We start from the raw sequence: 24,729 nt of genomic DNA, 5'->3' as shown, positions 1-24,729 counted from the left end.
TAGCAGCGTTTCTCAAAGTGTGGGGCGCGCCCCACTGGTGGGGGAATAGAGACATGACAGGTGGGGCGCGAGGAACGGGAGGAAATTTCACTTTTAATTTTTTTTTTTAAATTATTATATTCTTAGATTATTTTTTTTACTATGCTTTCATTTTCTATACACACTAGAGATGCGCGGATAGGCAATTATTTCATCCGCAACCGCGTCAGAAAGTCGTCAACCATCCGCCATCCACCCGATGTAACGTTTGATCAGAACTGCACCCGCCCACCATCCGCCCGTTGTTATATATCTAATATTAATAAAAAAAATTAAAAAAAGGGTGAAAACTACACGAATTGCACCTTGTGCAGACAAGATTTTTCGATCGGACACGGAGGAATTAGCGATGTAAAAGACCACGTTGGGACAAAAAAACACAAGTCTAATGCCGTTGCTAGCGATACAAGTGGAAAACTTTCAACGTTTTTCGTCGCCCAAACAGATTCTTTGGATGTGATAAATGCCGAAGTTTTATTTACGGAGGCAATAATTGAGCATGGACTTCCAATCGCACTGGCTGATCACATGGGACAGTTAATAATGTAATGCAACCTTTAAAAATCATTACGCGGTGATCGCGATCCCAAAAATAAACTTTTCTTGCATGATAATGTCCAGAAAAATTCGCTTTATATTACTATAGAGTCCTTTTAACGAATGAGTTTGATGGTTTATCACAAACCTTAAATGAAAGAAGTCCTTTGTTCTCCTGCACCATGCATGCACAATCCTGTCGGCTGTATTTCACAGCACGACATACTGTAAAAAGTGTTTATACTATTTATACTTTCAATTAACAAATTGAAGTCTTGTGAAAGGTTGACAGGATAACTGGCATTAACTGTCAAAATAATTTCAAACTATTGAAGTTAGCTTACAGAATAAACATGTCAATCAACCCATATGATTTTTGCTGTAATATTTTTGTTTTGAAAAGTCACTGTGACTGATAGAAAAGTGATGGTTTTAGCAACATTTTAACCTGTCTGAATGCTAATAGTCATTTTGCGTCGGGGGGCGAAGCCCTGAACCCTCCACCAGGACTTTGTCCTGGACCTACCGGGGCCTGCGGCCCTTGGACCCTGGCTACTAGGTTTTTCTGATTTAAAAGTTGGCAGGTATGGTGAGGTTATAAAGCTTTTGCCTGTTAAAGAAAGGAGACTGATCCAATGCAGCACAGACATTCGCGTGCCACGCTGTCACGACCCAGACGCACACCAGTGCGCAATCATATGGGAGCCGCGCTGAGCGCACCTCCAAGCGCGTCTCGCTGCCGGCGACGGCCAGATATGGGCCCACGCTCCAGCGCCATCCATTTTCAGGGCTAGTTGATTCGGCAGGTGGGTTGTTACACACTCCTTAGCGGGTTCCAACTTCCATGGCCACCGTCCTGCTCTCTATATCAACCAGGGTGAGCCCCACCCCTTTCATGAGCGCACTACGCGCGGAGTGACCCCTGTTACGCGCCCCCGGCAACAGGGGTGGCAAGCAGGTAAGCTGCGCGGGCGGAGCGCGCGGAGTGACCCATGTTACGAGCCCCCGGCCACGGGGGTGGCGGGCAGGTAAGCTGCTTACCTGCTGCGCGTGACGCCGGCCGCGGCGAAAGCGGACGAGGCGGGGTGTCGGTGCGGTGGGCGCGATAGTGACCCTGGACGTGCGTCGGGCCCTTCTCGCGGATCGCCTCAGCTACGGCTCCCGGTGGGGCCCTCTCGGGGGAAGGGGCCTCGGTCCCGGACCCCGGCGAGGCGTCCCTTCTCCGCTCCGTAAAAGTGTCCATCTCTTTTCTTTTTTTTTCTTCTGTTGTGGCATATGCAGCAGGTGCCTGCTCGTTTTTCGTATGTGGGTAACAACATTTAACTATGTATATATATTTACCAATTGGTTTAACTGCCACCCGCAAAAAAAAAAAAAAAAAAAAAAATTAATCCGCCCGACCCGACCCGCGAGCGGATAAAATCTTAGTTTTTTTAATTTCATCCGCCCGATCCGCGGATAATCCGCGGACTCCGCGGTTGTGTCCGTAAACCGCGCATCTCTAATACACACTGTAAATCACTTTGTGATTCTGTCTGTGAAATCCGCTATATAAATAAATGGAAGTTATCGGTACTTATTTTTACTGTAGGCTTTATATTTCTCGGTTGCGAGCGAAAGTTTGACAGACATAGCAACAGTAACTAATGGGGGCGGGGCTAAGCGGAACAAACTTTTGCGCGGATGGGTAGCAGGCTAATGTGTGGATCACAATTACACAAATATATACATTTGTGACTCGCACCTCAAAGGTCGTCGAGCCAGAGCCAGCGCCTGCAGAGAAACAAAAATCTGACGGGCACTGTGTCATTCACCGGGAAGCACTCGCGTCAAGGCAGCTCAGCCCCGAACTCAATGAGGTTTTAACAGATGTTGTGAGCGCGGTCAATTTGATCAAAACACGACCACTGAAAGCGCGACTGTTCTCTGCACTGTGTGAGGAAATGGGAGCTGATCATACAGCCGTGCTGTTTCACAGTGAAGCAAGGTGGCTCTCCTGGGGGAAAGTGCTGTCACTTGCCAAATGCATAGCTCCTCCTTTTTTTTTTGCAAAGATTGCAAAGTGGCACTTTTATTGTATTTATTATTGAACTTGATGCACGTTATTTGATTTATTATTGAACTTGATGCAAGTTATAACACTTTTTTTTATTTATTATTGAACTTGATGCAACTTATAACACTTTTTTTGATTTATTATTGAACTTGATGCAAGTTATAGCACTTTTGTTTTATTTATTATTGAACTTGATGCAAGTTATAACACTTTTTTTGATTTATTATTGAACTTGATGCAAGTTATAACACTTTCGTTTTATTTATTATTGAACTTGATGCAAGTTATAACACTTTTTTTGATTTATTATTGAACTTGATGCAAGTTATAACAGGGTTTTTTTTATTTATTATTGAACGTGATGCAAGTTATAACACTTTTTTTGATTTATTATTGAACTTGATGCAAGTTATTTGATTTATTATTGAACTTGATGCAAGTTATAACACTTTTTTTGATTTATTATTGAACGTGATGCAAGTTATAACACTTTTTGATTTATTATTGAACTTGATGCAAGTTATAACACTTTTTTTGATTTATTATTGAACTTGATGCAAGTTATAACACTTTTATTTGATTTATTATTGAACTTGATGCAAGTTATAACACTTTTTTTGATTTATTATTGAACTTGATGCAAGTTATAACAGTTTTTTTTAATTTATTATTGAACGTGATGCAAGTTATAACACTTTTTTTGATTTATTATTGAACTTGATGCAAGTTATTTGATTTATTATTGAACTTGATGCAAGTTATAACACTTTTTTTGATTTATTATTGAACTTGATGCAAGTTATAACAGTTTTTTTTATTTATTATTGAACGTGATGCAAGTTATAACACTTTTTTTGATTTATTATTGAACTTGATGCAAGTTATAACACTTTTGTTTTATTTATTATTGAACTTGATGCAAGTTATAACACTTTTTTTGATTTATTATTGAACTTGATGCAAGTTATTTGATTTATTATTGAACTTGATGCAAGTTATAACACTTTTTTTGATTTATTATTGAACTTGATGCAACTTATAACACTTTTTTTGATTTATTATTGAACTTGATGCAAGTTATAACACTTTTGTTTTATTTATTATTGAACTTGATGCAAGTTATAACACTTTTGTTTTATTTATTATTGAACTTGATGCAAGTTATAACACTTTTTTTTATTTATTATTGAACTTGATGCAAGTTATTTGATTTATTATTGAACTTGATGCAAGTTATAACACTTTTTTTGATTTATTATTGAACGTGATGCAAGTTATAACACTTTTTGATTTATTATTGAACTTGATGCAAGTTATAACACTTTTATTTGATTTATTATTGAACTTGATGCAAGTTATAACACTTTTTTTGATTTATTATTGAACTTGATGCAACTTATAACACTTTTTTTGATTTATTATTGAACTTGATGCAAGTTATAGCACTTTTGTTTTATTTATTAATGAACTTGATGCAAGTTATAACACTTTTTTGATTTATTATTGAACTTGATGCAAGTTATAACACTTTTGTTTTATTTATTATTGAACTTGATGCAAGTTATAACACTTTTTTTGATTTATTATTGAACTTGATGCAAGTTATTTGATTTATTATTGAACTTGATGCACGTTATTTGATTTATTATTGAACTTGATGCAAGTTATAACACTTTTTTTGATTTATTATTGAACTTGATGCAACTTATAACACTTTTTTTGATTTATTATTGAACTTGATGCAAGTTATAGCACTTTTGTTTTATTTATTATTGAACTTGATGCAAGTTATAACACTTTTTTTGATTTATTATTGAACTTGATGCAAGTTATAACACTTTTGTTTTATTTATTATTGAACTTGATGCAAGTTATAACACTTTTTTTGATTTATTATTGAACTTGATGCAAGTTATTTGATTTATTATTGAACTTGATGCAAGTTATAACACTTTTTTTGATTTATTATTGAACTTGATGCAACTTATAACACTTTTTTTGATTTATTATTGAACTTGATGCAAGTTATAACACTTTTGTTTTATTTATTATTGAACTTGATGCAAGTTATAACACTTTTGTTTTATTTATTATTGAACTTGATGCAAGTTATAACACTTTTTTTTATTTATTATTGAACTTGATGCAAGTTATTTGATTTATTATTGAACTTGATGCAAGTTATAACACTTTTTTTGATTTATTATTGAACGTGATGCAAGTTATAACACTTTTTGATTTAGTATTGAACTTGATGCAAGTTATAACACTTTTATTTGATTTATTATTGAACTTGATGCAAGTTATAACACTTTTTTTGATTTATTATTGAACTTGATGCAACTTATAACACTTTTTTTGATTTATTATTGAACTTGATGCAAGTTATAGCACTTTTGTTTTATTTATTAATGAACTTGATGCAAGTTATAACACTTTTTTGATTTATTATTGAACTTGATGCAAGTTATAACACTTTTGTTTTATTTATTATTGAACTTGATGCAAGTTATAACACTTTTTTTGATTTATTATTGAACTTGATGCAAGTTATTTGATTTATTATTGAACTTGATGCACGTTATTTGATTTATTATTGAACTTGATGCAAGTTATAACACTTTTTTTGATTTATTATTGAACTTGATGCAACTTATAACACTTTTTTTGATTTATTATTGAACTTGATGCAAGTTATAGCACTTTTGTTTTATTTATTATTGAACTTGATGCAAGTTATAACACTTTTTTTGATTTATTATTGAACTTGATGCAAGTTATAACACTTTTGTTTTATTTATTATTGAACTTGATGCAAGTTATAACACTTTTTTTGATTTATTATTGAACTTGATGCAAGTTATTTGATTTATTATTGAACTTGATGCAAGTTATAACACTTTTTTTGATTTATTATTGAACTTGATGCAACTTATAACACTTTTTTTGATTTATTATTGAACTTGATGCAAGTTATAACACTTTTGTTTTATTTATTATTGAACTTGATGCAAGTTATAACACTTTTGTTTTATTTATTATTGAACTTGATGCAAGTTATAACACTTTTTTTTATTTATTATTGAACTTGATGCAAGTTATTTGATTTATTATTGAACTTGATGCAAGTTATAACACTTTTTTTGATTTATTATTGAACGTGATGCAAGTTATAACACTTTTTGATTTATTATTGAACTTGATGCAAGTTATAACACTTTTATTTGATTTATTATTGAACTTGATGCAAGTTATAACACTTTTTTTGATTTATTATTGAACTTGATGCAACTTATAACACTTTTTTTGATTTATTATTGAACTTGATGCAAGTTATAGCACTTTTGTTTTATTTATTAATGAACTTGATGCAAGTTATAACACTTTTTTGATTTATTATTGAACTTGATGCAAGTTATAACACTTTTGTTTTATTTATTATTGAACTTGATGCAAGTTATAACACTTTTTTTGATTTATTATTGAACTTGATGCAAGTTATTTGATTTATTATTGAACTTGATGCACGTTATTTGATTTATTATTGAACTTGATGCAAGTTATAACACTTTTTTTGATTTATTATTGAACTTGATGCAACTTATAACACTTTTTTTGATTTATTATTGAACTTGATGCAAGTTATAGCACTTTTGTTTTATTTATTATTGAACTTGATGCAAGTTATAACACTTTTTTTGATTTATTATTGAACTTGATGCAAGTTATAACACTTTCGTTTTATTTATTATTGAACTTGATGCAAGTTATAACACTTTTTTTGATTTATTATTGAACTTGATGCAAGTTATTTGATTTATTATTAAACTTGATGCACGTTATTTGATTTATTATTGAACTTGATGCAAGTTATAACACTTTTTTTGATTTATTATTGAACTTGATGCAACTTATAACACTTTTTTTGATTTATTATTGAACTTGATGCAAGTTATAGCACTTTTGTTTTATTTATTATTGAACTTGATGCAAGTTATAACACTTTTTTTGATTTATTATTGAACTTGATGCAAGTTATAACACTTTTGTTTTATTTATTATTGAACTTGATGCAAGTTATAACACTTTTTTTGATTTATTATTGAACTTGATGCAAGTTATTTGATTTATTATTGAACTTGATGCAACTTATAACACTTTTTTTGATTTATTATTGAACTTGATGCAAGTTATAACACTTTTGTTTTATTTATTATTGAACTTGATGCAAGTTATAACACTTTTTTTGATTTATTATTGAACTTGATGCAAGTTATAACACTTTTGTTTTATTTATTATTGAACTTGATGCAAGTTATAACACTTTTTTTGATTTATTATTGAACTTGATGCAAGTTATTTGATTTATTATTGAACTTGATGCAAGTTATAACACTTTTTTTGATTTATTATTGAACGTGATGCAAGTTATAACACTTTTTGATTTATTATTGAACTTGATGCAAGTTATAACACTTTTTTTGATTTATTATTGAACTTGATGCAAGTTATAACACTTTTATTTGATTTATTATTGAACTTGATGCAAGTTATAACACTTTTTTTGATTTATTATTGAACTTGATGCAAGTTATAACAGTTTTTATTTATTTATTATTGAACGTGATGCAAGTTCTAACACTTTTTTTGATTTATTATTGAACTTGATGCAAGTTATAACACTTTTGTTTTATTTATTATTGAACTTGATGGAAGTTATTTTATTTATTATTGAACTTGATGCAAGTTATACCACAGCTGCACAGTTATTTTATTTATTATTGAACTTAATGTTATTTTATGTTATTGAGTTTGAATGTATACAACTTGATGTTCAATAAATTTGAAAATGTTAAAGCTTGGCATTAGCGCTCTGTTGGGGCGATGGGGGCAGGTGGGGCTTGAAAACTCCCCCTTGTCCAAAGTGGGGGATGACAAAAAAAGTTTGAGAACCACTGCATTAATAGCAGCACGTATGAATGTCTTTCTGTGTTAGTAGTCACAAACAAAACTCACTCTAACATTTTACAAGAAAATGTATATGTTAAAATGGGGTTTATTATTATTTTTTTATTAATTTCAAAAGAGTATACTTATCTTTATTAAATTATTTTAAAAAGCACATATTAATGAGCGGACACATACTGTATGTACAGTGTTGGCGCTAGGTATTTTCAAATGTCATGTGAAATGGGGTCCCACAGTAAATGTTTGGGGTCCCACTTTTTTGTCAGCGTTTTGAAAACAAATAATAAATAAATGCATTATCCTGTTTTATCTCACATTCTTTGTTGTGTTTTGGAAAAAGGTTGTCATAAACGTTACTTCATTTGTTAAAAAAAAAAAATGCATATGTAAATGTACTCAGTTCTAACATTAATTCACTTCCTTCTTATATACTGTATGTATATGTATATATGTGTATATGTATATATATGTGTGTATATATGTATGTATATGTGTATATATGTATGTATATATGTGTATCTATGTATGTGTATATATATATATATATATATATATATATATATGGTTCAATCCCCACCTAGTACCAACCTCGTCATGTCCGTTGTGTCCTGAGCAAGACACTTCACCCTTGCTCCTGATGGGTGCTGGTTAGCGCCTTGCATGGCAGCTCCCTCCATCAGTGTGTGAATGTGTGTGTGAATGGGTAAATGTGGAAGTAGTGTCAAAGCGCTTTGAGTACCTTGAAGGTAGAAAAGCGCTATACAAGTACAACCCATTTATCATTTATTTATATATATATATATATATATGTGTATAGAAATGTATATGTATATATGTGTGTATATGTATGTATGTGTATATATGTGTGTATATATATGTGTATGTATATGTATGTATGTGTATATATGTATTTATATTATTCACATGTGAATAATGCTGTATATTAGACTGTATTTATATTATTCACATGTGATTAATGCTGTATAATAGACTGTATTTATATTATTCACATGTGAATAATGCTGTATAATAGACTGTATTTATATTATTCACATGTGAATAATGCTGTATAATAGACTGTATTTATATTATTCACACGTGAATAACGCTGTATAATAGAGTGTATTTATATTATTCACATGTGATTAATGCTGTATAATAGACTGTATTTATATTATTCACATGTGAATAATGCTGTATAATAGACTGTATATATATTATTCACATGTGAATAATGCTGTATATTAGACTGTATTTATATTATTCACACGTGAATAATGCTGTATAATAGAGTGTATTTATATTATTCACATGTGAATAATGCTGTATAATAGACTGTATTTATATTATTCACATGTGAATAATGCTGTATAATAGACTGTATTTATATTATTCACATGTGAATAATGCTGTATAATAGACTGTATTTATATTATTCACATGTGAATAATGCTGTATAATAGACTGCATTTATATTATTCACATGTAAAAAAATACCTAAGTGTTTATTGTGAGTGAACTGTGGTGCTGAATTAACGCCAACATTGACAGAGGAAGGTCAAAAGGAGATCTTAAATAATAATAAAATAAAAACAAAAACAAAAAGTAGCTTCCATGCTAACCAACGTCTCCCCTCTCCATGGCAGACATCTGGAACGAACAATCCTTCCAAACGGACCCTGACTTGCCTCCCGGCTGGAAGAAGATCACGGACATGGCGGGCATCTACTACTGGCACATCCCCACAGGGGCCACCCAGTGGGAGAGGCCCGCCGCCCCCGGGGAGACGGCGCTCCAGGCGTTAGGTGATCACACAGGTGTTCTACCTCCACGTAAACAGTCGCTGGGATCCCTCAGCCCCTCCCCCACTCTTGACCAGGAGGTGAGACACTTTATGATGTACTTACATACTGTTCTTTATCTGACTAACTCACCACATGATGGCACTTTTATGTTTGAAGTTGGACTCACTTGAAATTGCTGACACTCGTGATATCGGCCTGTCTCTGCTTTGTCTGCGTCACGGTACTCGATGTTCCTCCTTGGCAGTCAGCAGACCGGGTCTGGACACAAACACTGATACGAGACCACTCGCTTTGCACAGATAGAAAAGTACAACTTCAGCACAATTGATAATAACTATAGCAACGGCCTTCAAGCATAAGAGTTGTGTGATAACTTACACATAATTATTCTAACAATTACGGCCGTAAAAAAAATCCATAAATGATTTACAGGGTTCAAAGGTTAGGAAATATGTTATGGTGTGTATATATATATATATATATATATATATATATATATATATATATATATATATATATATATATATATATATATATGTCTTAATAAGGTTATCCAAAAAAATAGTGCTCGATACCGTAGTAGAGCGCAATATATGTATGTGTGGGGAAAAAAATCACAAGACTATTTCATCTCTACAGGCCTGTTTCATGAGGGGGGGGTACCCTCAATCATCAGGAGATTTTAATGGGAGCATTCGCATACCATGGTTTATATAGGGCACAGAGTGGGTGGGTACAGGCTGGCCTAGGGGCGTGGTGATTGGCTCATGTGTTACCTAGGAGGTGTTTCCGTCTATGGCGGCATGCTGTTACAATTTCGCTGCGCTTGTTGAGGGATGACAGGTCTGGACGGTAAATAATAAACAGTTTCTCTTTCAACCTATGCTTGAAAGAGAAACTGTTTACTATTTACCGTCCATAAATAAACAGTTTCTCTTTCAACCTATGCTTGAAAGAGAAACTGTTTATAGAGATGAAATAGTCTTGTAATTTTCCCACATATACATATATATATATATATATATATATATATATATATATATATATATATATATATATATATATATATATATATATATGTATATATATATATATATATATATATATATATATATATATATATATATATATATATATATATATATATATGTATGTCTTAATAAGATTATCCAAAAAATAGTGCTCGATACCGTGGTAGAGCGCATTACAGCAAAAAATACAGCAGCAGTAATCAAATAGTTTAACAACATCCAAGACAAACAACAGCACAACTTTATCTCCTTCGATATCGAAGAATTTTACCATTTTACCCTTCCATCACGCAAGACCTACTGACTCAAGCACTAGACTTCGCCTCAGACTACGACTCAATCACAGGCAACGAAAGAAACATCATCATCCACGCAAAAAACTCCATACTCATCCACAACAGTACACCATGGCAAAAAAAGAACAATTCAACATTTGACGTCACTATGGGAAGTTTTGACGGAGCAGAAACGTGTGAACTCGTTGGGAGTTTCCTCCTCTCCCAGCTCGCTAGCCTCAACCTGAACCTTGGTATTTACCGTGATGACGGACTGGCAGTGTGTCGCGCCTCGCCAAGGAGCAGCGAGAATACCAAGAAGCGCATATGCCAAATTTTCAAAGAGAACGGCCTACGGATCACGATTGAAGCCAACAAGCAAACCGTCAACTTCCTTGACGTCACTTTCAACCTGAGAAATAACAGCTACCAACCATTCACGAAATCCAACACAACACTCCAATACGTGCACCATGACAGCAACCACCCACCCACCACCACGAAAAGTATACCTACCGGAATTAATAAAAGGCTATCGATGCTGTCATCTAGCAAAGCTGAATTTGACCAAGCAACCCCCCCGTACCAAAAAGCACTTGATGAAAGCGGATACAATTTCACCCTCGCCTATGAACCCACGCCAGGAAACCAACCAAAAAAGAGCAGAAAACGAAACAACATTATCTGGTACAACCCCCCATACAGCAAAAACGTCTCAACTAATATTGGCCACAAATTCCTCACTCTGATCGACAAACACTTCCCCAAAGGCAACACCCTAAGAAAAGTATTCAACAAGAACAACATTAAATTGAGCTACAGCTGTATGAACAATATACGACAATTTATTTCAAACCACAACAAAACAATTGCAAATGAGCCGTCTAGCCCCAGACAGAGCGACTCCAAAACCAACAAAGGCTGCAACTGCCGCAAGAAACCTGATTGCCCTCTCAACGGGGGGTGCTTACAAAAATTCAGTCGTTTACCAATCAAAGGTAACACGCAAGGACATTTACACATCCAACACATATGTAGGATTAACCGAAGGAGAGTTTAAAACCAGATGGAACAATCACAAGGCTTCGTTCAGGAACCAAAACCTGCGGAATACTACAGAACTCAGCAAACACATTTGGGACCTCAAAGACAATAATGTTGAATATTCAATAACATGGCAAATTCTTGCATCCAGCACACCTTACAATAGTGGTAATAAAAGATGCAACCTATGCTTGAAAGAGAAACTGTTTATTATATACCGTCCAGACCTGTCATCCCTCAACAAGCGCAGCGAAATTGTATCAGCATGCCGCCACAGACGGAAACACCTCCTAGGTAACACATGAGCCAATCACCACGCCCCTAGGCCAGCCTGTACCCACCCACTCTGTGCCCTATATAAACCATGGTATGTGAATGCTTCCATTAAAATCTCCTGATGATTGAGGGAACCCCTCATGAAACAGGCCTGTAGAGATGAAGTAGTCTTGTGATTTTTTCCCACACATACATATACATATATATATATATATACAGTATATATATATATATATATATATATTTATATATATATATATATATATATATATGTATATATATATATATATATATATATATATAGTATATACCAGGGGTCTGCAACCCAAAACGTTGAAAGAGCCATATTGGAAAATACAAAAAAACGAATCTGTCTGGAGCCGCAAAAAATGAAAAGCCGTATATAAGTGTTATAATTAAGGCAACCCATGTGGTAAGTGTCTGTATTAGCCTACTATCAAAATGGCTATGTGCCGCAGGCTGAAGCAAATCTTCGTTGACAGAAATGTTGAAATGTAATATTTATTCTACACATTTTTACAACATTGGAAAACATTAATAAATAGGAGGCTACTCAGAAGGTGAGATAACTCCTGGAAGTTATTGTTTTTTAATGGCCAAAAGGTGTAGATGTGTGTGTCCAAGTTAAGGTCATCTTTTAATAGATTTATTGCAATCTTTGGCAAGCTAGATAATGTTTGCTGTGGTCTGGAACAACATGGCACACAAACAACTATCTGAAATGCAGCCAATATTACATGCAGATGATGTGTCACGAGACACGAAAAACTAATTATATACAAAGTGAAGGATATTAAATGAGCTCAAATATACCTACAAGTTCGCGCATACAGTATAAAACGTTTGGTGGACAAAAATGAGACAAAGAAGGAGTGGCATAAGACGCGTCTTTCTGTGGCAGCGTCGGAGAAAGCTATACATGTAAACAAACGGTTTGAGTCACAGTCCACACAACGGCGAGTTCAAGGGCCGCTGAAATTAGTAGGACAAAACGGCGCTCAGTGAAGCACAAACATATTAAACAGTGGGCTTTCTAGCAATTAGGAAGGTTTGTGTCATGTGTGTCCTCCTACAGAAAACATATTAACACAAAAAAAAGAAATTTCACCCCCATTTTTTTTCCCATTTCCATACATTTTTGAAAAAGCTCCATGGAGCCACCAGGACGCCGCTCAGGAGCCGCATGTGGCTCTAGAGCATACTTGCCAACTGTTGCGTTTTGGACCAGTTGTTCCTCCCAGGGAATTCAAGTCACAATTCGCTCCCAAGTTCTTTCCGACACATAAAGTATTTTTATTTGTATCTTTTCTGACTCCTTATTACATCCAGCCATAGAATTATACATTAAAATAAACATATTTGAAATAATTCTGTCACGTTCAAACACAGAGGACATCTATTAAACAAGACAAAAGGCAAGGAATCAAACAGAGACAGAATTCAATTTGGACTCAATATTGAGGAGAGACATGGCCACTGCACTCTCTGTACAGTCCTGCACCACGCTCTGACGAAGAAGGTTTTCGTCTCCTCTTTTATTCAGATGTTCAATGTTCACGCACATGTCACAGCAGGGATGGGAAGTATTTGAAACAGTCATTGTTTTCGGTCGCTTTGAAGTCCAAGAAGTGGGATTTCTCGGGCTTGGGCTCTTCCTGGATCCAGCTGGGGCAGGTGTTGGAGGACAATGGATAACCCCTCCCGTCTCCTGACCACAGCGACTTCAAGAGGGCAGCGGGTCGTAAATAGCGTTGACCTCGGTTACCAAATAGTTGGAAGAGAGTTTGTGAATTACTTCAAAGAGAGTTCGTTTAACACTTCAAAGAGAGTTCCTCTGGAAGTTGAGCAGATCCTGCCATCTGTCCGTGTTGAAATCACAGTTGGCGTTTCACGAGCCTTCTTCCTCTTGTTAGGCCTCGAAAGGCAGCATTCATAATACAACGTTTCTTTTGTGACAACTTACAAACAATTATTCCAACAAATTCATTTTAAATGATCATAATAATTCATTTAAAATGACCATATTTAATTATTAAAATAATTGCTTGTTTATCAACAACTTTAGCATTTTATTCATTATATTTTGAAGCTCTCAGAAGCCAAGTTATGTTATATACCTTAATATTTATTTATGCAAGTTTGAAGTATCAATTATCTAAACACAGTTTTGTTTGCATATTTTCAGGATATATATATATATATATATATATACGGGAGGACAACAGGGTGACAAGAACTAAATCATCCAGACTAGAGACAAATTGTATTATTATGTTTATCTTACCTAAAAATAAATATATTTATTAATAAAAAAAACAAAAAAAAAACTAAATAAATTTTTACTATATTTAGCTAAAAACATCAACATTTATTGTATTTTTATTTGTATTTTTTCTGACTCCTTATTACATCCAGCCATAGAATTATACATTAAAATAAACATATTTGAAATAATTCATTTTAAATGATCATAATAATTCATTTAAAATGACCATATTTAGGTGTTAAAATAATTGCTTGTTTATCAACAACTTTAGCATTTTATTCATTATATTTTGAAGCTCTCAGAAGTGTATGTTATATTCCTTAATATTTATTTATGCAAGTTTGAAGTATCAATTATCTAAACACAGTTTTGTTTGCATATTTTCAGGATATATATATATATATATATATATATATATATATATATATATATATACGGGAGGATAACAGGGTGACAAGAACTAAATCATCCAGACTAGAGATACATTGTATTATTATGTTTATCTTACCTAAAAATAAATATATTTATTAATTAAAAAAAAAAAAAAAAAACTAAATACATTTTGACTATATTTAGCTAAAAACATCAACATTTATTGTATTTTTATTTGTATTTTTTCTGACTCCTTATTACATCCAGCCATAGAATTATACATTAAAATAAACATATTTGAAATAATTCTGTCACGTTCAAACACAGAGGACATCTATTAAACAAGACAAAAGGCAAGGAATCAAACAGAGACAGAATTCAATTTGGACTCAATATTGAGGAGAGACATGGCCACTGCACTCTCTGTACAGTCCTGCACCACGCTCTGACGAAGAAGGTTTTCGTCTCCTCTTTTATTCAGATGTTCAATGTTCACGCACATGTCACAGCAGGAATGGGAAGTATTTAAAACAGTCATTGTTTTCGGTCGCTTTGAAGTCCAAGAAGTGGGATTTCTCGGGCTTGGGCTCTTCCTGGATCCAGCTGGGGCAGGTGTTGGAGGACAATGGATAACCCCTCCCGTCTCCTGACCACAGCGACTTCAAGAGGGCAGCGGGTCGTAAATAGCGTTGACCTCGGTTACCAAATAGTTGGAAGAGAGTTTGTGAATTACTTCAAAGAGAGTTCGTTTAACACTTCAAAGAGAGTTCCTCTGGAAGTTGAGCAGATCCTGCCATCTGTCCGTGTCGAAATCACAGTTGGCGTTTCACGAGCCTTCTTCCTCTTGTTAGGCCTCGAAAGACAGCATTCATAATACAACGTTTCTTTTGTGATAACTTACAAACAATTATTCCAACAAATTCATTTTAAATGATCATAATAATTCATTTAAAATGACCATATTTAATTATTAAAATAATTGCTTGTTTATCAACAACTTTAGCATTTTATTCATTATATTTTGAAGCTCTCAGAAGCCAAGTTATGTTATATTCCTTAATATTTATTTTTGCAAGTTTGAAGTATCAATTATCTAAACACAGTTTTGTTTGCATATTTTCAGGATATATATATATATATATATATATATATATATATATATATATATATATATATATATATATATATATATATATATATATACGGGAGGACAACAGGGTGACAAGAACTAAATCATCCAGACTAGAGACAAATTGTATTATTATGTTTATCTTACCTAAAAATAAATATATTTATGAATAAAAAAAACAAAAAACAAACTAAATAAATTTTGACTATATTTTGCTAAAAACATCAACATTTATTGTATTTTTATTTGTATTTTTTCTGACTCCTTATTACATCCAGCCATAGAATTATACATTAAAATAAACATATTTGAAATAATTCTGTCACGTTCAAACACAGAGGACATCTATTAAACAAGACAAAAGGCAAGGAATCAAACAGAGACAGAATTCAATTTGGACTCAATATTGAGGAGAGACATGGCCACTGCACTCTCTGTACAGTCCTGCACCACGCTCTGACGAAGAAGGTTTTCGTCTCCTCTTTTATTCAGATGTTCAATGTTCACGCACATGTCACAGCAGGGATGGGAAGTATTTAAAACAGTCATTGTTTTCGGTCGCTTTGAAGTCCAAGAAGTGGGATTTCTCGGGCTTGGGCTCTTCCTGGATCCAGCTGGGGCAGGTGTTGGAGGACAATGGATAACCCCTCCCGTCTCCTGACCACAGCGACTTCAAGAGGGCAGCGGGTCGTAAATAGCGTTGACCTCGGTTACCAAATAGTTGGAAGAGAGTTTGTGAATTACTTCAAAGAGAGTTCGTTTAACACTTCAAAGAGAGTTCCTCTGGAAGTTGAGCAGATCCTGCCATCTGTCCGTGTCGAAATCACAGTTGGCGTTTCACGAGCCTTCTTCCTCTTGTTAGGCCTCGAAAGACAGCATTCATAATACAACGTTTCTTTTGTGATAACTTACAAACAATTATTCCAACAAATTCATTTTAAATGATCATAATAATTCATTTAAAATGACCATATTTAATTATTAAAATAATTGCTTGTTTATCAACAACTTTAGCATTTTATTCATTATATTTTGAAGCTCTCAGAAGCCAAGTTATGTTATATTCCTTAATATTTATTTATGCAAGTTTGAAGTATCAATTATCTAAACACAGTTTTGTTTGCATATTTTCAGGATATATATATATATATATATATATATATATATATATATATATATATATATATGAAATTCTTGACTTGGTGAATTCTAGCTGTCAATATACTCCTCCCCTCTTAACCACGCCCCCAACCACGCCCTGCCCCACCCCCGACCACGCCCCCACCCCCACCTCCCGAAATCGGAGGTCTCAAGGTTGGCAAGTATGCTCCAGAGCCGCGGGTTGCTGACCCCCCGTATCTACCAAGTGCCTGACATCTTACGTTTGTACGTTTGTTTGTGTGTGTGTGTGTGTGTGTGTGTGTGTGTGTGTGTGTGTGTGTGTGTGTGTGTAGTCGTGTCAGGCTGAGGTCTTCTTCAGAGGCTCCACTCGCTCCGGCAGCACCACCTCCGACAGCTCTGTGGAACCTCTCCTGGAACACACCCTGCCCACATGTGGATTTGTCAACAGCTGCTACTTTGTGAGTCTCACACACACACACACACACACACACACACACACACACACACACATGTCTTGCCTAGTTTGTGTGGACCCACGTTTGGTTAGTAGGTTGTGAGGGCCCCCCTTTCCACTATAGCAAGAATGGTGGAAAAAAAATATCTAGCACCAGATGGGAGTAGAGAGTTGCAACCTCACTTCAGAATGCAAAACACACAAAGTAAAAAAAAAATATTTTACTTCTGTAGTTGTGAGGACCGACTGCTGTTGCTAGGTAGATTTGACCGTACACACACATAGTAATAAGTTCAGTGATACACACACACACACACACACACACACACACACCCGCACACTTGCATTTCTTACCTTCTTGAGGCCTCCGAAAAAAGCCTACCTCTTTAGGACCAGCCTTTCTAGATATATAAACATTTGTATTTACAACATTAATAATATATACATACTATGCAAATATAAAAAATCTAGTAGTGAAAAATGAGTTGGAATTTCACAAGAAAAAGGTCACAATTTCACGAGAAAACTTGCAATTTTGGCAGCGTTATAATAAAAGTCGGAATTTTACTCAACGCAAGTCAAAATTAGACAAGAAAAACTGAACATTGGTGCAATATTATGATAAAAGTTGGAATTTTATTAAAAACAGTTACGATTTTACAAGAAAAGCTTAAAATGTTGGCAATTTATGGAAAAAAGTCGTAATTTTACTCGATAAAAAAAGTCACCATTTTATAAGAAAACTTTAAAATGTTGGCAATATTATAATAATAATTTTATTCGACAAAAGTCATAAATTTACTCCAAAAAATGTCACTGTTTTACAAGAACGACAAAAAATTGGCAATATCGTGATAAAAGTCGGAAATTTATACGACAAATGTCACCATTTTGCAGTAAAAAGTAATAATTTTTACATGAAAAAGTAATCATTTTACGGGGAAAATATTGCAATGTTGCAGAAACAGAAAGAATATGAAAAATTGCGACCAATTTTATGAGACAAAAGTCGACACATTGTGAGAAAAAGACTGCTTTTATTCATTTTTTGTTTGTAATTGTTTTTTAATCTTCATTATTTACTTCAACTTATTACAGTATGTCTTTACACACACACACACACACACACACACACACACACACACACACACACACACGCAGAATGAATGAATGAATGAAGAGGGTGTGAGGATGTGTCAATAATCCTGCAGGGTAGTCGAAGACCATCAATCAGTGCAAAATGATGGATGGATGACAGGCAGAAAAGAGTCGGATGTAAATGAAATATTGACGTAGAAGTGAGTGATGTTGGCAGACCTCCATGTGTCCTCTTCTTTATTCACTTTATTATCACATTTGCAGCAATAGTGCACACTTTTTTCCCCCCCTGGGAAATCTTACCGTATTTTTAGGACTATAAGGTGCACTTAAAATACTTTCATTTTTCTCAAAACTGGACAGTGCGCCTTATATATATACATGGTGTAATGATAAGTGTGACCAGTAGATAGCAGTCACACATAAGAGATACATGTAGACTGCAATATAATGGCAGTCACACATAAGAGATACATGTAGACTGCAATATGATGGCAGTCACACATAAGAGATACGTGTAGACTGCAATATGATGGCAGTCACACATAAGAGATGCGTATAGACTGCAATATGATGGCAGTCACACATAAGAGATACGTGTAGACTGCAATATGATGGCAGTCACACATAAGAGATACGTGTAGACTGCAATATGATGGCAGTCACACATAAGAGATGCGTGTCGACTGCAATATGATGGCAGTCACACATAAGAGATACGTGTAGACTGCAATATGATGGCAGTCACACATAAGAGATACGTGTAGACTGCAATATGATGGCAGTCACACATAAGAGATACGTGTAGACTGCAATATGACGGCAGTCACACATAAGAGATGCGTGTAGACTGCAATATGACGGCAGTCACACATAAGAGATACGTGTAGACTGCAATATGACGGCAGTCACACATAAGAGATACGTGTAGACTGCAATATGACGGCAGTCACACATAAGAGATACGTGTAGACTGCAATATGACGGCAGTCACACATAAGAGATGCGTGTAGACTGCAATATGACGGCAGTCACACATAAGAGATACGTGTAGACTGCAATATGACGGCAGTCACACATAAGAGATACGTGTAGACTGCAATATGACGGCAGTCACACATAAGAGATACGTGTAGACTGCAATATGACGGCAGTCACACATAAGAGATACGTGTAGACTGCAATATGATGGCAGTCACACATAAGAGATACGTGTAGACTGCAATATGATGGCAGTCACACATAAGAGATACGTGTAGACTGCAATATGATGGCAGTCACACATAAGAGATACGTGTCGACTGCAATAGGATGGCAGTCACACATAAGAGGTACGTGTAGACTGCAATATGACGGCAGTCACACATAAGAGATACGTGTCGACTGCAATAGGATGGCAGTCACACATAAGAGATACGTGTAGACTGCAATATGATGGCAGTCACACATAAGAGATACGTGTAGACTACAATATGATGGCAGTCACACATAAGAGATACGTGTAGACTGCAATATGATGGCAGTCACACATAAGAGATACGTGTCGACTGCAATAGGATGGCAGTCACACATAAGAGATACGTGTAGACTGCAATATGATGGCAGTCACACATAAGAGATACGTGTAGACTACAATATGATGGCAGTCACACATAAGAGATACGTGTAGACTGCAATATGATGGCAGTCACACATAAGAGATACGTGTAGACTGCAATATGATGGCAGTCACATATAAGAGATACGTGTCGACTGCAATAGGATGGCAGTCACACATAAGAGATACGTGTAGACTGCAATATGATGGCAGTCACATATAAGAGACACATGTAGACTGCAATTGGATGGCAGTCACACATAAGAGATACGTGTCGACTGCAATAGGATGGCAGTCACACATAAGAGATACGTGTAGACTGCAATATGACGGCAGTCACACATAAGAGATACGTGTAGACTGCAATAGGATGGCAGTCACACATAAGAGATACGTGTAGACTGCAATATGACGGCAGTCACACATAAGAGATACATGTCGACTGCAATATGATGGCAGTCACACATAAGAGATACGTGTAGACTGCAATATGATGGCAGTCACACATAAGAGGTACGTGTAGACTGCAATATGATGGCAGTCACACATAAGAGATGCGTGTAGACTGCAATATGATGGCAGTCACACATAAGAGATACGTGTCGACTGCAATAGGATGGCAGTCACACATAAGAGATACGTGTAGTCTGCAATATGATGGCAGTCACACATAAGAGATATGTGTAGACTGCAATATGATGGCAGTCACACATAAGAGATATGTGTAGACTGCAATATGACGGCAGTCACACATAAGAGATACGTGTCGACTGCAATAGGATGGCAGTCACACATAAGAGATACGTGTAGACTGCAATAGGATGGCAGTCACACATAAGAGATACGTGTAGACTGCAATATGATGGCAGTCACACATAAGAGATACGTGTAGACTACAATATGATGGCAGTCACACATAAGAGATACGTGTAGACTGCAATATGATGGCAGTCACACATAAGAGATACGTGTAGACTGCAATATGATGGCAGTCACACATAAGAGATACGTGTAGACTGCAATATGATGGCAGTCACACATAAGAGATACGTGTAGACTGCAATATGATGGCAGTCACACATAAGAGATGTGTGTAGACTGCAATATGATGGCAGTCACACATAAGAGATGTGTGTAGACTGCAATATGATGGCAGTCACACATAAGAGATACGTGTAGACTGCAATATGATGGCAGTCACACATAAGAGATACGTGTAGAGGGATTTGAGGTGTAATATATGGATTGATAAAGAGACATGTTGACATTTTCTCTCCCTGTCCTGGTCCTTGTCCTGGTCCTGGTCCAGCCTCGGTCCACATCGCTCCAAGGCATGTCGGAGCAGGACTGTGCTCCCCAGCTTCAGTACGACAAAGACAAGGTGAGCTCGTCTCCATATTTCTGCTTTGGCCCCTGCTCAATCATCTTGGGGCCCAAACCCTCGCTGTTTGCCAAGTACATTTGACTCATTAACAATCAGCAGGTTCTTAAAAGGGAACTGCACTTTTTTGGGAGTTTTGTCTATCATTCACAATCCTTATGTAAGGCAAGAGTTCATATGGTGTTTTTTTTTTTGCATTCTAAATCGTAAATAAAGATTAGCAAAAGTCAGCTAACAATGGAGTCAATTGGAGTGCCTCTATAAGGCCCTCTAAGACCCCGTGTACACTGCACACCAAATCGGACTTTTCTGCCTTCAAGTGTCGATATAAACCAGAAGTCCTCAAACTTTTTGACCTGGGGGCCACATTGGGTTAAAAAAAAATGGCCAGGGGCCTGGCTATATACAGGTAAAAGCCAGTAAATTAGAATATTTTGAAAAACTTGATTTATTTCAGTAATTGCATTCAAAAGGTGTAACTTGTACATTATATTTATTCATTGCACACAGACTGATGCATTCAAATGTTTATTTCATTTAATTTTGATGATTTGAAGTGGCAACAAATGAAAATCCAAAATTCCGTGTGTCACAAAATTAGAATATTACTTAAGGCTAATACAAAAAAGGGATTTTTTAGAAATGTTGGCCAACTGAAAAGTATGAAAATGAAAAATATGAGCATGTACAATACTCAATACTTGGTTGGAGCTCCTTTTGCCTCAATTACTGCGTTAATGCGGCGTGGCATGGAGTCCATGAGTTTCTGGCACTGCTCAGGTGTTATGAGAGCCCAGGTTGCTCTGATAGTGGCCTTCAACTCTTCTGCGTTTTTGGGTCTGGCATTCTGCATCTTCCTTTTCACAATACCCCACAGATTTTCTATGGGGCTAAGGTCAGGGGAGTTGGCGGGCCAATTTAGAACAGAAATACCATGGTCCGTAAACCAGGCACGGGTAGATTTTGCGCTGTGTGCAGGCGCCAAGTCCTGTTGGAACTTGAAATCTCCATCTCCATAGAGCAGGTCAGCAGCAGGAAGCATGAAGTGCTCTAAAACTTGCTGGTAGACGGCTGCGTTGACCCTGGATCTCAGGAAACAGAGTGGACCGACACCAGCAGATGACATGGCACCCCAAACCATCACCCAACCATGCAAATTTTGCATTTCCTTTGGAAATCGAGGTCCCAGAGTCTGGCGGAAGACAGGAGAGGCACAGGATCCACGTTGCCTGAAGTCTAGTGTAAAGTTTCCACCATCAGTGATGGTTTGGGGTTTCGGTCCACTCTGTTTCCTGAGATCCAGGGTCAACGCAGCCGTCTACCAGCAAGTTTTAGAGCACTTCATGCTTCCTGCTGCTGACCTGCTCTATGGAGATGGAGATTTCAAGTTCCAACAGGACTTGGCGCCTGCACACAGCGCAAAATCTACCCGTGCCTGGTTTACGGACCATGGTATTTCTGTTCTAAATTGGCCCGCCAACTCCCCTGACTTTAGCCCCGTAGAAAATCTGTGGGGTATTGTGAAAAGGAAGATGCAGAATGCCAGACCCAAAAACGCAGAAGAGTTGAAGGCCACTATCAGAGCAACCTGGGCTCTCATAACACCTGAGCAGTGGCAGAAACTCATCGACTCCATGCCACGCCGCATTAACGCAGTAATTGAGGCAAAAGGAGCTCCAACCAAGTATTGAGTATTGTACATGCTCATATTTTTCATTTTCATACTTTTCAGTTGGCCAACATTTCTAAAAATCCCTTTTTTGTATTAGCCTTAAGTAATATTCTAATTTTGTGACACACGGAATTTTGGATTTTCATTTGTTGCCACTTCAAATCATCAAAATTAAATGAAATAAACATTTGAATGCATCAGTCTGTGTGCAATGAATAAATATAATGTACAAGTTACACCTTTTGAATGCAATTACTGAAATAAATCAAGTTTTTCAAAATATTCTAATTTACTGGCTTTTACCTGTATGTATATATATATATATATATATATATATATATATATATATATATATATATATATATATTAGGGCTGCAACTAACAACTAATTTGATAATCGATTAATCTGTCGATTGTTACTTTGATTAATCGATTAATAATCGGATAAAAGAGACAAACTACATTTCTATCCTTCCCAGTATTTTATTGGGGGGGAAAACAGCATACTGGCTTCATACTTATTTTGATTATTGTTTCTCAGCTGTTTGTAAATGTTGCAGTTTATAATTAAAGGTTAATAAAAAAAATAAAATTATTAATAAATTAAAAAAAGGAGCCTCTGCGCATAGCATAGATCCAACAAATCGATGACTAAATTAATCGCCAACTATTTTTATAATCGATTTTAATAGATTTAATTGATCAGTTGTTGCAGCCGTAATATATATATATATATATATATATATATATATATATATATATATATATATATATATATATAGGACTATGTATATATATAGGACTATGTATATTACTGTAAATGTAGTGTATATTACTGTAAATGTAGTGTATACTACTGTAAATGTAGTGTATATTACTGTAAATGTAGTGTATATTACTGTGAATGTAGTGTATACTCCTGTAAATGTAGTGTATACTCCTGTAAATGTAGTGTATACTAGTGTATATTACTGTAAATGTAGTGTATATTACTGTAAATGTAGTGTATATTACTGTAAATGTAGTGTATACTCCTGTAAATGTAGTGTATACTAGTGTATATTACTGTAAATGTAGTGTATACTACTGTAAATGTAGTGTATATTACTGTAAATGTAGTGTATATTACTGTAAATGTAGTGTATACTAGTGTATATTACTGTAAATGTAGTGTATACTACTGTACGGTAAATGTAGTGTATATTACTGTAAATGTAGTGTATACTACTGTAAATGTAGTGTATATTACAATAAATATAGTGTATACTACTGTGAATGTAGTGCATATTACTGTAAATGTAGTGTATATATTGCTGTAAATGTAGTGTATATTACTGTAAATGTAGTGTATACTTCTGTAAATGTAGTGTATACTACTGTAAATGTAGTGTATATTACTGTAAATGTAGTGTATACTACTGTAAATGTAGTGTATATTACTATAAATATAGTGTATACTACTGTGAATGTAGTGCATATTACTGTAAATGTAGTGTATATTACTGTAAATGTAGTGTATACTACTGTAAATGTAGTGTATATTACTATAAATATAGTGTATACTACTGTGAATGTAGTGCATATTA

General features: G+C 35.1%; 1 protein-coding gene across 5 annotated transcripts in view; it reads left to right on the top strand.

Annotated features, from left to right (window-relative positions):
- apbb2b (amyloid beta (A4) precursor protein-binding, family B, member 2b) overlaps window positions 1-24,729 on the top strand; it is a 301,890-nt gene that overhangs the window by 169,456 nt on the left and 107,705 nt on the right. For all 5 annotated transcript variants that reach the window (XM_061984438.2, XM_061984436.2, XM_061984439.2 and 2 more), the window contains 3 exons: window positions 9,247-9,482; window positions 17,274-17,399; window positions 21,400-21,471. In XM_061984438.2, coding sequence (XP_061840422.1) covers window positions 9,247-9,482; window positions 17,274-17,399; window positions 21,400-21,471 — 434 coding nt within the window. The remainder of the gene's footprint in view (window positions 1-9,246; window positions 9,483-17,273; window positions 17,400-21,399; window positions 21,472-24,729) is intronic.

The sequence above is a fragment of the Nerophis lumbriciformis genome, linkage group LG25 (genome assembly GCF_033978685.3).
Source record: "Nerophis lumbriciformis linkage group LG25, RoL_Nlum_v2.1, whole genome shotgun sequence".
Taxonomy (NCBI): Eukaryota; Metazoa; Chordata; class Actinopteri; order Syngnathiformes; family Syngnathidae; genus Nerophis; species Nerophis lumbriciformis.
This window is presented reverse-complemented; position numbering and strand designations above follow the sequence as displayed.